The sequence below is a fragment of the Ascaphus truei genome, chromosome 6 (genome assembly GCF_040206685.1).
Source record: "Ascaphus truei isolate aAscTru1 chromosome 6, aAscTru1.hap1, whole genome shotgun sequence".
Taxonomy (NCBI): domain Eukaryota; kingdom Metazoa; phylum Chordata; class Amphibia; order Anura; family Ascaphidae; genus Ascaphus; species Ascaphus truei.
In genome coordinates this window covers 30,388,259-30,401,049 of record NC_134488.1, presented here as the reverse complement: position 1 = coordinate 30,401,049, position 12,791 = coordinate 30,388,259, and the positions used below count along the sequence as shown (strand labels likewise).

Here is a 12,791-nt window from a genome sequence, read left to right as displayed (position 1 = left end):
AAAAAGCTTCCAAAAATTACACAACTGAAAAACCACAAAGCAAGACAAACGGCAAAACCGTCATTCCCACAATGCATGTCTCTTTGGTCTCACAGCTCCAATTTAATTATTTTATCCAGAAAGGAGTTAGATAACAGAGATAAATAAAGTAGCAATGTATGAAATGTGTGTTATATTAAAATGTGTTCCATTAACATGGTTGCTGTCAACAGGGCTAACCATACCTTGCATGTCCTGTCGGCAGTAGAGGAGTTAAAAATGACAGGGTAATTAAATTAACCTATCACCTACTTTAGTACACCATATCTCTCCCTGAACATCGAAGACATTTATTCCGTAGGTGTAAATACTTGACTGTATTCTGAATACTGTAACTGTAGGAATACGTGAGCTGCATTTGTTTGCCCCCCAAAGAGTTACAAGGATAGCACATTCGCCCAAACACTGCACAAAGAGCACAAAGAATCTACATGTACATACTGAATGATTGCATCCTCACAATGGACTGAAAGTGTCAGCATGAACTGACTTGAGATCCACAAATAACATACCCTGAAGCAAGAGAAGCTCAAGCACATGGCTCAATGGAGAACATTGTTTGCAAAAATGTTGCTTTGGCACACGAGTTCTCGTTTAACACTATTCCTTCAAAGGGCAATGGGTTTTGTTTAAGATTATTCTGACCATGCTTTTTTATGAGCTCCAAACAAAGTGCCTATTAAGGTCCAAAGAGAGAGAGACAGCAGATACAACACAAATATATCAGCGATATAGAACAATAAAATCCTAGGTATAACCTGTCCAGCGATGCCCAAAGGAAGAAAGCACACAGATCCAAAAGGCACGAATTCATTATCAAGTTCAGTCCTCAAGGGCTACTAATAGGTCAGGTTTAAAGGATTTCTTTAATTAAATTCTTAAGCAATTAACCCTAGCCTTAGTTATCACTAAGACAACACTATTCGTGGGTATGTCTTGCCCTAATACTTAGCCTGTTGGTAACCCTAAAGGACTGCAGTGGGGCACCCCTGGCTTCATCTTACAAATTGCTTTGAGGGTGGGCAATAGCACTGGCTACCTCACTGGCGATGTCCATGTACATACTGTACTGCACACAGTGCAAGAGATCGCAGGCCCGCCTCGAAGCAAAGTGGTTAAACTACCTTGAAAAGCAACTCAGAATGCAGAAACTTAGCTAATTTAGTTATCCCATTAACCACCACAGCAACACAAACAAACTAATCTATAGTATAAAGCTCTTTGCAATGAGAAAAAAGTTGTGCACCTTTTCCTCCAGATAGAGATTCAATCATATACTTTATAGCTACATATAACGCAATGTAAATAGCATTTTTATTTGATAAATTGAATAGCTTTACAGATTTAGGACAGGGAAAAGAAACAACAACAAAAAACCCCAACAACAACAACAACAACCGCACACAGCACTGCAAAACAACAAAATACACACTACATACTGATTTCAGTAGGCACTCATTACCAACTGATGAGCAAGGACCCAAAACTTGCAGGGAAATTTGACTATTTACAAAGCAGTCTGCCCCATAAAAAAAAATATTAATTCATCTATAGTTTTCTGAGACGACGAGTGATAGAGAATTTCACACAGAAATGTGTCATCAGAATGGAAAAGGAAAAAAAACACAAACAAAAAAATTCAGAAGTATCTAAATCCCTTGTAAAGCTACCCCGTCCTAATGCTCAGAGAAAAATGCAGCCATGGAAATATTAATATATTATAAATAAAACAATATTTAAAAAAAATAAGGTATTACTGTCTACTGTTCCTGAAAGGAGCTTTAAACAATTGCATGGGGAAAGAGACATATTCTCGCCCAACAAAATCACAAAGAACTCGCATGAACCTTCAACTACGTAGCATCAAAACAACAGATACCTTCTGTGCCAGCATATCCCCATGTGCAAACTCCTTGGTAAATTAATATGTTATCATACCACAGCCCCGCCTCCTCTCCATCTATTCAGTTTTTGAATCTTGATCCCACAATAAAGCTGTGGATTATCTCGATTCATGAGCCATCGTGGATAACCAGAAAAACCTTTCAGCTCTCCACCCCAAAGCCTCACTTGCATGCTGGGGTCTAGTTTATTTTTATCCTCTCGCCCTTACATCTTTTTTTAGCTGCTTGTGCCTGGTCTCTTTTCTTCCTTTCTCTAGAAATGTTGCATTTTGGGGGACGACGACGTTATTGTCATTTTATTTTGCATACATACAGCTTGGCTGGTGGTGTGTGAAAGAAAGCAGTCCTAATGCGAGACACACGCATTATTTCATGGAAGAGTAAGGGGCGTATCAGGGGGGGGGGGGGGAGAGAGGGGGCTGGCTTTGTTTACATTATATATAGGGGGTTTCTTTATTTGGAAGAGTCAAGGCTCAGCTGCAACCTGCAGTCCCCAGAGAGGTGAAAGGGTCGGGAGGAGGAGGTGGGGACGGGGGACCAGGAAAATAAAAAAACACAGCATGAGCACACACTGGGGACTGGAGACGTGAGGCAAGAGCAACAAAACAAAGCAATGACGTGTAGTGGATCTGAGCGCTAGATAAAGAATGTGTTAAATAAAGAAATACTGTATTGAACAACGATGGTCCCTACTTATGAATCAAGCTCCTAATACACAATGCAGGGATGTCCCAGTGCTGTGAAATATTAATTTGCAAAAAGGTGGCGGAGAACAAAATTTAAATAGATTTTTTTTTTTTTTTAAGGCAATCCTACCACTGGATTTTTAATGGACACTTCAGCCACTGAAGCAGAAATATTTCCAGTCGAAGGGGAAAAATGAATAAGTGGGAAATGTTCATATAACAGAAAAACCACATACAGCTCCACTATCGGTGTCCGTTTTTAAAACAGAGGTACAGGGACAAGGCACAGGACAAAATGTGCGTTGTTATCCCTTGAAGTGCCCTGCTTACATTGCTGGAATTAACCTGTTAAAAGGGTCAGTCCCACCTCGGATGAAAGGGAACTAAGGACAAAAGCATATTTAATAGGTTAGATGGAGATAATAAAATACAAAACAAATAGGACAAAGGTATGTTTATGGATTGAACTTTCTTGTATGCTCCTCATAACCACATTCTCGCTATGTAGTTGATGCATTTAAAGACCACCACTCTGCGTCTTGCTTCTGCAGCTTTTCATGGCGGGCCAATTCGGTCTCAATACTTTGTCACGGTCAAGGGTCAGGATCAGCGGGAGCTCCCTAGATGTACCGGTAAATAGAAATGGTTTTTCACTATTAACTTCATCTGGAACTCCGACCAGTCTCAGGTTTTTCCTGATGGAGCGGTTCTCGAAATCGTCCAGCTTGCTTAGTCCCATTTGTTGTTTATATATATCAACTGTAAATATTACTGTATGTTCATTTGCATGTCTTAGACAGGTCTGCAACCCTGTCTTTCCCCATCATCGCCCAGCATACAGCGCTTCCACTGCAGCAAGGGATTCTGGGAAATGACATGCAAATGAGCACTCAGTGCCACCTTTTGTCTCAAGCTCGTATTACACAAGCAAATCCTCAAGCCAATGCATGCTGTTTTAAACACAGCTTTTAGACAGAGGCTGGGATGAGATGCACAGCCATTAAACCCACTCACAGACATGTGTCAACCTTGATGGGTATCATCAGTGTGAGGTTGGTTATACTGGTTAAGCTGGTTTGAGACTAGACTAGGTATTCACCACAATTATTAAGGTTATGGTGGGTAAAAAAAGTGACAAAAACCCTCCACAGTAAAGCATAAAGCAACTGTAAATATTACTGTATGTTCATTTGCATGTCTTAGACAGGTCTGCAACCCTGTCTTTCTCCATCATCATATATATAGATATAGATTCACACATCATTTGCTTTTGTAGTTCTGTGATATCATCAATACTTTCCTCTATGCGCTGCACATTTTGCACTACTGTTGTGCTGAACCCAGTTATATGTTCCTTTACATCATTAATTAAGGTCTTCAAAATTGCAGTTTGTGTGCTGTAAACACTGGTTTCATGCTTTCTTTTACAGCTCTTACTGGGATCCTCGTTTCCCAAGACTGGGGACCGCGCCCTCTCCGTACTCCGGTCGGGGCCCTCCGCCATTACAACTTCGCCAGTTCTTGCGTCAGCTCTCCCCCCTCTCTGCTGCTTTGGTGGCAGGTTGGCGCCTGGCGCGTTCAATCATTTTTCCATGGACGGGCGACTCTTACTCCGGATACGGCCGACCTCATGGTGGCGTCGTCGCTACGTGCGCGCGCACTTCCGGGACTCTTACCCGATTCCCTATGGTAGTTCCTCAAGGGCCCGCGGCGCTGCGTGCGGAGATGCTGCTACATTTTGCCGCCACAACTGAAATTTCGGGCTGCAGTCCAATGAGGGCGAACCAGCTCCGTGACGCAGCGATCGGGGGCCTGACGAACGCGACCGATCTCCGGCAGCTAGCGCACACATCGCTGTGGCTGCAGGAGCGCGCGTCTGCTCCGCCACCATGTGCTTGGCCTAAAAGTTTCTTTCTCCTGGCAGGTTGTATTTTCATTTTTATCTTGAGAGGATTGAAATTAAACACTGGATTTGCAGGGGAATCCAAGGAGATCTCTTGTAGCGTGTCCTACCTGAAGCCCCATACCGGAGGTACCAAAAGTACTTTTACATAATGGTGTCACAATGCTAAGCTTTATAGGGATCTCTCAATTATTATCTAATGTTTTTTTGCCAATGAGACTGCTCGTCCGTCCTCAAAGCCCCAGGTAAATTGGTCTTTCTGCTCTGTGCTTTGTTTGCAAAGTAATTACAAAGCGGTCATCAGTCAGACAGATAAACAGAAGCAGATGATATGCTGGAATTGAGCATTCCCAGAGAAAAGCAACAGCTTCATTTTATACCTGATACACACTTTAAGGGGGATGTCATCTTTGTATTGTATTGTATGTCTTTATTTATATAGCGCCATAAATGTACACAGCGCTTCACAGTAGTAATACATATCATATAAATAACAAATAATATAAATAACAGATCATGGGAATAAGTGCTTCAGACATACTGTAAAAGTAACATTAAGGAAGGAGTCCCTGCTCCGAGGAGCTTACAATCTTTCTAAAGAAGAAAGTACACAAAGTTACACATATACATACACAATATATATATATACACAAATGTAAATACAACTGTATGCTCATCTGCATGTCTTAGGCAGGTCTGCAACCCCGCCTTTCCCAAATATATATATATATAAAATTATATTTAAAAAAAATAAAATAAAAAAAAAACCCATTGTTGAGCCTCTACATAGGCAACTTCAGTCACTTCAAAGGTTCAGTCCTATGTATTTTGGATACCAAACCAGAGCAGAAACACTACTACATTCTTATGTAATACAAACAACATAATAATTTACAACAACAACATACGGACAATTTAAGAAACAGAAAGATATATTACACACACACACAGTGTTGCCATATTTGCTCATGATTGTAAGATCCCAACACAGCAAACAAAAATAAAACCTGGGGGGAAATGGTCTCACAATCTAATGGCTGATATTACAGCTCTGCAAATAAATGCCTCCCTGGCAAGGAAGCACTCACCGACAACTTTACAGAGATACAACGCAGATACACGTTTCCGTAATCTTTGGGACCTTTATCAATATACAACAGAAGAAAGTGAAAAACGACTGTATATATCCCCATGTGTATGCCTATAAAAGCGCGGGTAGCTGAATTCAGCCACGTACCTCTGGTCTGTTGCTAAGCAACAGAGACCATCAGCAGCAGTGGTACCATGAAAAAAAAAACAAAAAAAAAGGTTGAATGTAAAACACACAATTCAACATACGAATCATGCAACAGCAAAATCGACAACTAATATTAAAAAGGAAGAGAATAAGGGCATGAACAGATAAATAAAGCACAATCAAAAGAGGATAGCAGATCTGTACCGGGTAAATCTTTAATCAGAGACAGTGCAGATAAGTCTAAGATAAAAATAAACAAAGAGGACACAATTTCAAAATAGGGGCAGAAAGTAAAGGGTTAATAGTTGATCCAATTTAACCCCGGAATTAAGGTGCCCCCCGGAAATACATGAAGATAGCTCTAGGAAAGAGCTGCAGAGCTCCACTAAAAGAGAGGTCCCCAAGCATCACACAGTACAATGAGGCATCATTATGAAATTGGGCTTCAGTATAATCTTAGCCATTGGGAGTACTTAAAATATAGGGTGGCTGAGAGGTCTATTCCTTAAGGAGTCCCACGGTCAGTACATATCTGGCAGAAAACAGAGCTTCAACATCTACTGCACGAATGTCCAAGCACCGTAGTGGGGGCTGACTACCACAGGAGTCTGGGCCTCAGACCGCATCCAACTTCGTGCCGACACGGTCACTCCTATTTCACAACGATGTCGTAGATCAATCGCCGTCACAACGTCCCGCCATCAATAATTATGCATATTGTTCAGGGATCTGGGTATCCTCCAGCCTCCATATGTGAAATGTACACACATTTCAGTACCATAGTGGGAGACATCGCCTCGGGTGTCTGGGCATCATATTGGACCAACAATCGTGGACACATGGTTACTTCTTTTGGGAACATGAATTTTGCAGATATGAAACTCGGTCCCATAGTTGTATCGGATATGCAGAGCCTACAGTCAAGGCAGTTTCTCGTTGAAAGACAATCGGGCATTAGGGTTTCCATCGGGGTACACCAATTCAGTCTGCAATAAAACCGACCTACTTGGAGACTCGGTCAAACCACGGCGGGCCAATAGTGTTCAAAGAGTAGATTGATCATGCTTTAAGGCAGAACAGGAGGTTGGATTTACCAACTCTTGGGGGGGTGTATGTGCTTGGTCTATAAGCATGCACCTTAAGGTGGGTAGCTGATATCTGGACTTTAGGGAGTGTAGTGCCTTGGCTTAAATCACTTATGTTTAAGCACCGCACAAATCGCCGAGTGTTACTGGGCCATGCATTCTTTGTTTATCATAACATAATACAACCCACAGGAGCAGACAACCCAATAAATGACAAATATTTTTTTCCAAGATAGCGGTCGTGTCATCTTAATTGGGAAACCATAGCGAGAATGCTGGACGGAGGAACCAGTCATCATGTATTGACATGTAGTACAGTTATTGCAGCTGAAAATAGCCCGATTTATGAGACTGTCCCCTCGCTGGAGTCATTCCACTCATATTAGTTTGTACAACAAAGCCTGAGGTTTTTTGCTTCACTGGTTACAAAGTAGTGGTTTGTTTTGCAGAGTAGCAGGTAGGCTTCGGTCGGAAGTGGATATGTCCCCATCTTCACAGATAGCTTTACGGATAGTTTTTGACGCAGTGTAAAACATAGAAATATGGAATCTTTTCACCTCAGAGGTTTTTGACATGAGTAAATGTGGCCTCACAATGTATCCATACTCCATTTAACTTTATGACAATAGCCACGTACCAAGAAGCGTTGCCTCATGGATAAGATCTGATTTTGGAACTGGGATTGGGCACTTACAAGTCTAAGGACTGTCGGCATTTGCAAGAACGGGAGGCCACGTGTAAGGGAAGGGGGGGGGGGGGAGAATACAAGTTTTACTGTTAGTGGATTTCTTATACAGGTTAGTCCCAAGTCCACTGCTTTGTCTAGAGCGTAGCATCAGTAAAGTTAATGGTGACAAGCAAGTGGTTTGTAAAACATTAACCTTCTACCACATATTTTATACCATCCGCGGAATATCGTCTTTATAGCGGGTATTGAAGATGAGAGTCTCCGATACGTGAATCAGTGAAAAAAACATTTCTGTGCAAAGTAGAACGTATCTGCATAAGCCGGAGCCACATATGACCCCACGGCAGTGCTCTGAAGGTAATAAAAAGGTTTCATAACAAAAAGTTGTTCTGCGTCATTTCAAGTATGTTGGGGAAAAATGTCAAAATCAGAGGACCATTGTCCTGGGGATTGTTATAATTGAGCTCTCGCATCTTCAAAACAGTCTGAACGAGATATATGTCACGTCAACAGTAACCAATCGTAACTCAACAGCTAACGTGTCAATAGTCTGCAGTTTGCGGGACAGTCGTTGTGTCTGAAATAAATGGGTAAAGAGCTCGCCTCGCATAAATAATCAGACAAGTAGTGTCAGTAATGGATTTAATGTCTCCTGGGTAATGTATAGGGGGCTCAACTACCATCCTCAAGCTCCCCCAACAGATTCTCAGGATATCCCTGCTTCAGCACAGGTGGCTCAATCAGTCCCTGCTTCAGCACAGGTGGCTCAGAGGCTAAGAATTACATTGTCCCAGGGAGAATTACATTCCTGCAGGGTCCACTTTTCCTAACGCGTTTTAATAGAAGAGAATATATAAGTATTTTCCTGTGTATTTTTGTTATATTGGATGTAGCATTGGGCATCTCTGTCGCTTGTTGCACACATTTAAATAGGCAGGAGGGTCGAAGGTGCTTTTCTTTTTAACGGGCACCGGTGGACTGAATAATAATAATATAATAAATTCTCTTAACATCACCAACAGTGTACACACCCCCCTGCCACACTGTCCCTTTCCACAAAGAGATGCATATACAGTATACATAAATAAACACACGCTACACATCAGGTTGGTAAAGGAGGGGTGGGTTAAAGAGATTAGGTGGAGAAGGAAAGAAGAGATTCCAACAGAGAGGAAAAATAAAGAGAGGGGGAGAGAGGGGGGAGAGAGAGAGAGAGAGAGAGAGAGAGAGAGAGAGAGAGAGAGAGAGAGAGAGAGAGAGAGAGAGAGAGAGGAGGGGGAGAGAGAGAGAGGAGGGGGAGAGAGAGAGGAGGGGGAGAGAGAGAGAGAGAGAGAGAGAGAGAGAGAGAGAGGAGGGGGAGAGAGAGAGAGAGGAGGGGGAGAGAGAGAGAGAGGAGGGGGAGAGTCATTCATTGAGACCGTAAAGAAAGAGTCACCTAAACAGGGTGGGAGAGTGTGATAATGAAAGTGGTAGAGACGAGCCCGCTCATACAGACACAAGAGAGAGAGGGTTATGGACCTGCTGCCTGAGAGGGGAAGGAGACAGCCAGGCTGCCATTCGCAGACAGCACCATTTGTATCACACCGCCTCTCAGGTGACACACACCCTCGCCCCTCCCTCCTCCTCCTGGTGCACAGCCTCACCGCCTCCTTCCTTCTATCGTCGCCGGTCTCTTCGGCTCCCGGTTTCCCGCGCTTTGCCCCACTCCTTGCCGGCTGGTGATAGCGCGAGGCGCGGTGACCCGGCAACGGCGCGAGACAGCTAGCTCCTGTCCCTCACTCAATCACTCACTCGCCTTTCCCGCCCACAGCTCGCGCTGGCGATCTCTATCTCCTGCGCGCGAGCCAGTAAACATTGTAGTAAACGCCTATTGGTCGGCGGAGCCAACCCATCAGAAAGGGGAGGGGGGGGGGGCAGCGGGAATCGGAGCCCAAAGCCATTGTGTTTGGATTAGGTGTGAGCCACGTGACTGCGTACGAAGCCCAGGGCGGCCATTGTTATTGCTGGCAGATGTTAAAACGCGAACCACACACACCAAATTTGATTATTTCCCTGTTATTTAACCACTATACTATAACATATTTATAACCCCATTCTGTGGCACGGAGCCTCCACAGCAAGTGCTGATCAATAGAAATACGTTAAAGATAATAATCCTTTCAATAATATAAATATAGGGGTGTGAATGTGTAAATAATTTAAATGTAGGGGGGGTAAATGGCCTCTGTTTTTATACGTTCTCAGTCTCATTTGTACGATTTAGACTCAAGTTCGTTATATGTAAAAATTGGTTTAAAAAAAAGAAGTCGTGCCCAAATTAAAGATGGCCGTCAGTTGCTTCACATTAAGCTCTCTGAGCTGAGGAGATGGGTTGCCAAGGAAACCAGGAGGGGGATTCCTGAAGCGACCATGTTGGAGGTGAAACCCTAATACTCATACATAATATGGCAGCTGAAATTAGAGGGTGTTACAGCCCCCCACCCCCATGGGTTTACATGTTTATTCTATGGTGTGTATGTTACAGTACTGATTACATAGGTACAGCATCACCACCCAAAAAAATATTCCCTGAACTCCTGGGCAGGTCTGTCACATCTCATAGATCTTCTATAGCAGGGGTGGTCAACTCCAGACCTCAACTTGACCTGTTGTTGGCCACCCCTGTTCTATAGTATCACCCTCTTACACACAGCTGCCCTCACAGACTTCTATATAGAATTTCAACTAGGTTAGGCCTCGTCCAGGGCGACGCTGAGCGGGCGCGTGCTGGCCGCGATTAAAAACACTGTTGCAATGTGTGTCAGCGTGAGCGAGCGCCTGCTAATGTAGCTGCTTGCCGAAGCAAGCAAATTTGATTGTGCCGCTCGCTGGCGCGTCACGTGAGCGGTTTGCCCAATGAGGGCGGACCAGCTCTGTGATGTCATGGCCGCGCCCCCACGCAACTAGCTGGACAGAAAAAGCACGGCCAAGCAAAGCGTGACATCACGCAAACGAGCACCAGCGCGCGCTCGCTCCCTGCGCTGGCGCTCGTGCGTGGTGACATCAAGCGCTCTGCTGGACCGGACGATTCGTGGCCAGCTCGGTACGCGCACGGGGGGGGGGGGGTGGTGGGGGCATATCGGAGGAGGCATGGCCATGGTGTCACGGAGCTGGTTCGTCCTCATTGGACGAACTGCTCACGTGACACGCCAGTGAGCGGCATATTCAAATTTGCTTGCTTCGGCAAGCAGCTAAGCGCCGTGCATGTGCAAGCGCTCGCTCACGCTGGCCACACACATTGCAACAATGTTAGCTTGACCGCTCAGCATCTCCCTGGACGAGGCCTTAGAATCCCTTTAGAGAGCATACAAGGTCAAATTAACAACTGATACAGAAATGAAAATGGAATTGAAACGTACTTATTGGAATGTTAAATTAGATTGTAAGCTCTTCGGGGCAGGGACTCCTTTTCCTAAATGTCACTATTATGTCTGAAGCATTTATTCCCGTTATGTGTTATTTCTATTATTTGTTATTGATACGTTTGTCACGTGTATCACATGGATTCATTGCAAATTTAAATCAGGAGACATGCCGAAGATGGAAAATAAATAATTAAAAAAGTTTGGTGGGGTCATTTCTTAACGCAACTGGCAGTAAATGTTTTTTTTTTTTTTTTTTAATCCCTTATACATTTTCTGTCTGCCCTATAGTGCCACCTGTGGGGTACTGTGAAAATTATATATAAAGGACTGGGCTATTTGGGGGTCTTTAGATTATAAATGGTCAATCCAATGCAGGACCAAAGTGACCTAATGACACAGACCTATTTAGTGGGTTAAAGGGTCAGTCCAAGTAGGATCAAAAATACCTAATGTGCAACAAAGGTTTAATAAAGGCGCTACGCCCTATAAATACCAAGTGACTAAACGTGATATAAAGTGCAATAACAGACTCACAAGTGGAAAATAAATAAACAATCAAATGTAATACCCCCCTGCTTCAACCCTCCGTGGGGTTGTTTTCACTCTTCCCCAATTGGTAGAACTTGTATCACACGATCCAGGGGGAGCATAGGGGAAAAGGACATAAAAAACACTCTAAGTGTAGTGGTATAAACAGTGCTGGGAATAATCCTATCAGTCTTGGCTCCTGTGTTATTCCTACTCACAGAAAAATAGAAGTTTTCAGGCAATAGAGATCAATATGCAGATGAGGAGATACCTCTGGCCTCCGCTACTCAGGGGATGTACCTCAGCGAGAGAGGGAGAAGAACGCACACTGCACCGATCTGGCAGCAATTTCCTTTTATCAATAAACGTATAAAATGCACACTCAGTGTCTCAGAATTAAAACAGCATTTCAGCTTGTAAAAGCTAAGTGACGCGGCCTGGGCGAAAGCCCGCACCGTCTCTCACCGCACCACCTCCCTCTGGAGCTCCGATCAGTCAGATCACCGCCGTCGTTTGCGAGCGGCGCTGCTCTACTTCCGGTCGCGGAGTGATGTCGTCACTTCCGGTCGCGGCGTTACAGCGGACAGCAGGTGTCAGCGTGGAGTACAGGGGCGCCTGCTTCCACAGCTGCGTCACGTTGTGGGTGGTACAGCTCTACAGATCGGAGCTCCAGAGGGAGATGGTGCGGTGAGAGACGGTGAGGGCTTTCGCCAAGGCCGCGTCACTTAGCTTTTACAAGCTGAAATGCTGTTTTAATTCTGAGACACTGTGAGTGTGCATTTTATACGTTTATTGATAAAAGGTTATTGCTGCCAGATCGGTGCTGTGTGCGTTCTTCTCCCTCTCTCGCTGAGGTACATCCCCTGAGTAGCGGAGGCCAGAGGTATCTCCTCATCTGCATATTGATCTCTATTGCCTGAAAACTTCTATTTTTCTGTGAGTAGGAATAACACAGGAGCCAAGACTGATAGGATTATTCCCAGCACTGTTTATACCACTACACTTAGTGTTTTTTTATGTCTTTTTCCCCTATGCTCCCCCTGGATCGTGTGATACAAAAATACCTGATGACAGTGAAGTGTTTTGGGTTAAAGGGTTGGTTCCATATAGGAGGAAAAGTGAGCCTTGACTGACATTATTAATGGACTGTGACACACACACACACACACACACACACACACACACACACACACACACACACACACACACACACACACACACACACACACACACACACACACACACACCTGTATGACATCTGAGATGTGGGTCACATACAGAGCACAGGACTGTCACCCATTAAAAAAGAACTTACCA

At 44.0% G+C, this 12,791-nt stretch overlaps 1 protein-coding gene across 25 annotated transcripts in view; it reads right to left on the bottom strand.

Moving 5' to 3' along the window:
• Positions 1 to 12,791, bottom strand: part of EPB41 (erythrocyte membrane protein band 4.1) — a 116,891-nt gene that overhangs the window by 92,058 nt on the left and 12,042 nt on the right. For 21 of the 25 annotated variants that reach the window (XM_075603791.1, XM_075603792.1, XM_075603798.1 and 18 more), the window contains exon 1: positions 1,919 to 1,956. In XM_075603791.1, coding sequence (XP_075459906.1) covers positions 1,919 to 1,941 — 23 coding nt within the window. In that variant the 5' untranslated portion in view covers positions 1,942 to 1,956. Of the gene's footprint in view, positions 1 to 1,918; positions 1,957 to 2,152; positions 2,173 to 9,185; positions 9,379 to 12,721; positions 12,764 to 12,791 lie in introns of those variants that run through there. The other 4 variants (XM_075603787.1, XM_075603786.1, XM_075603788.1 and 1 more) reach the window with 3 other exon arrangements.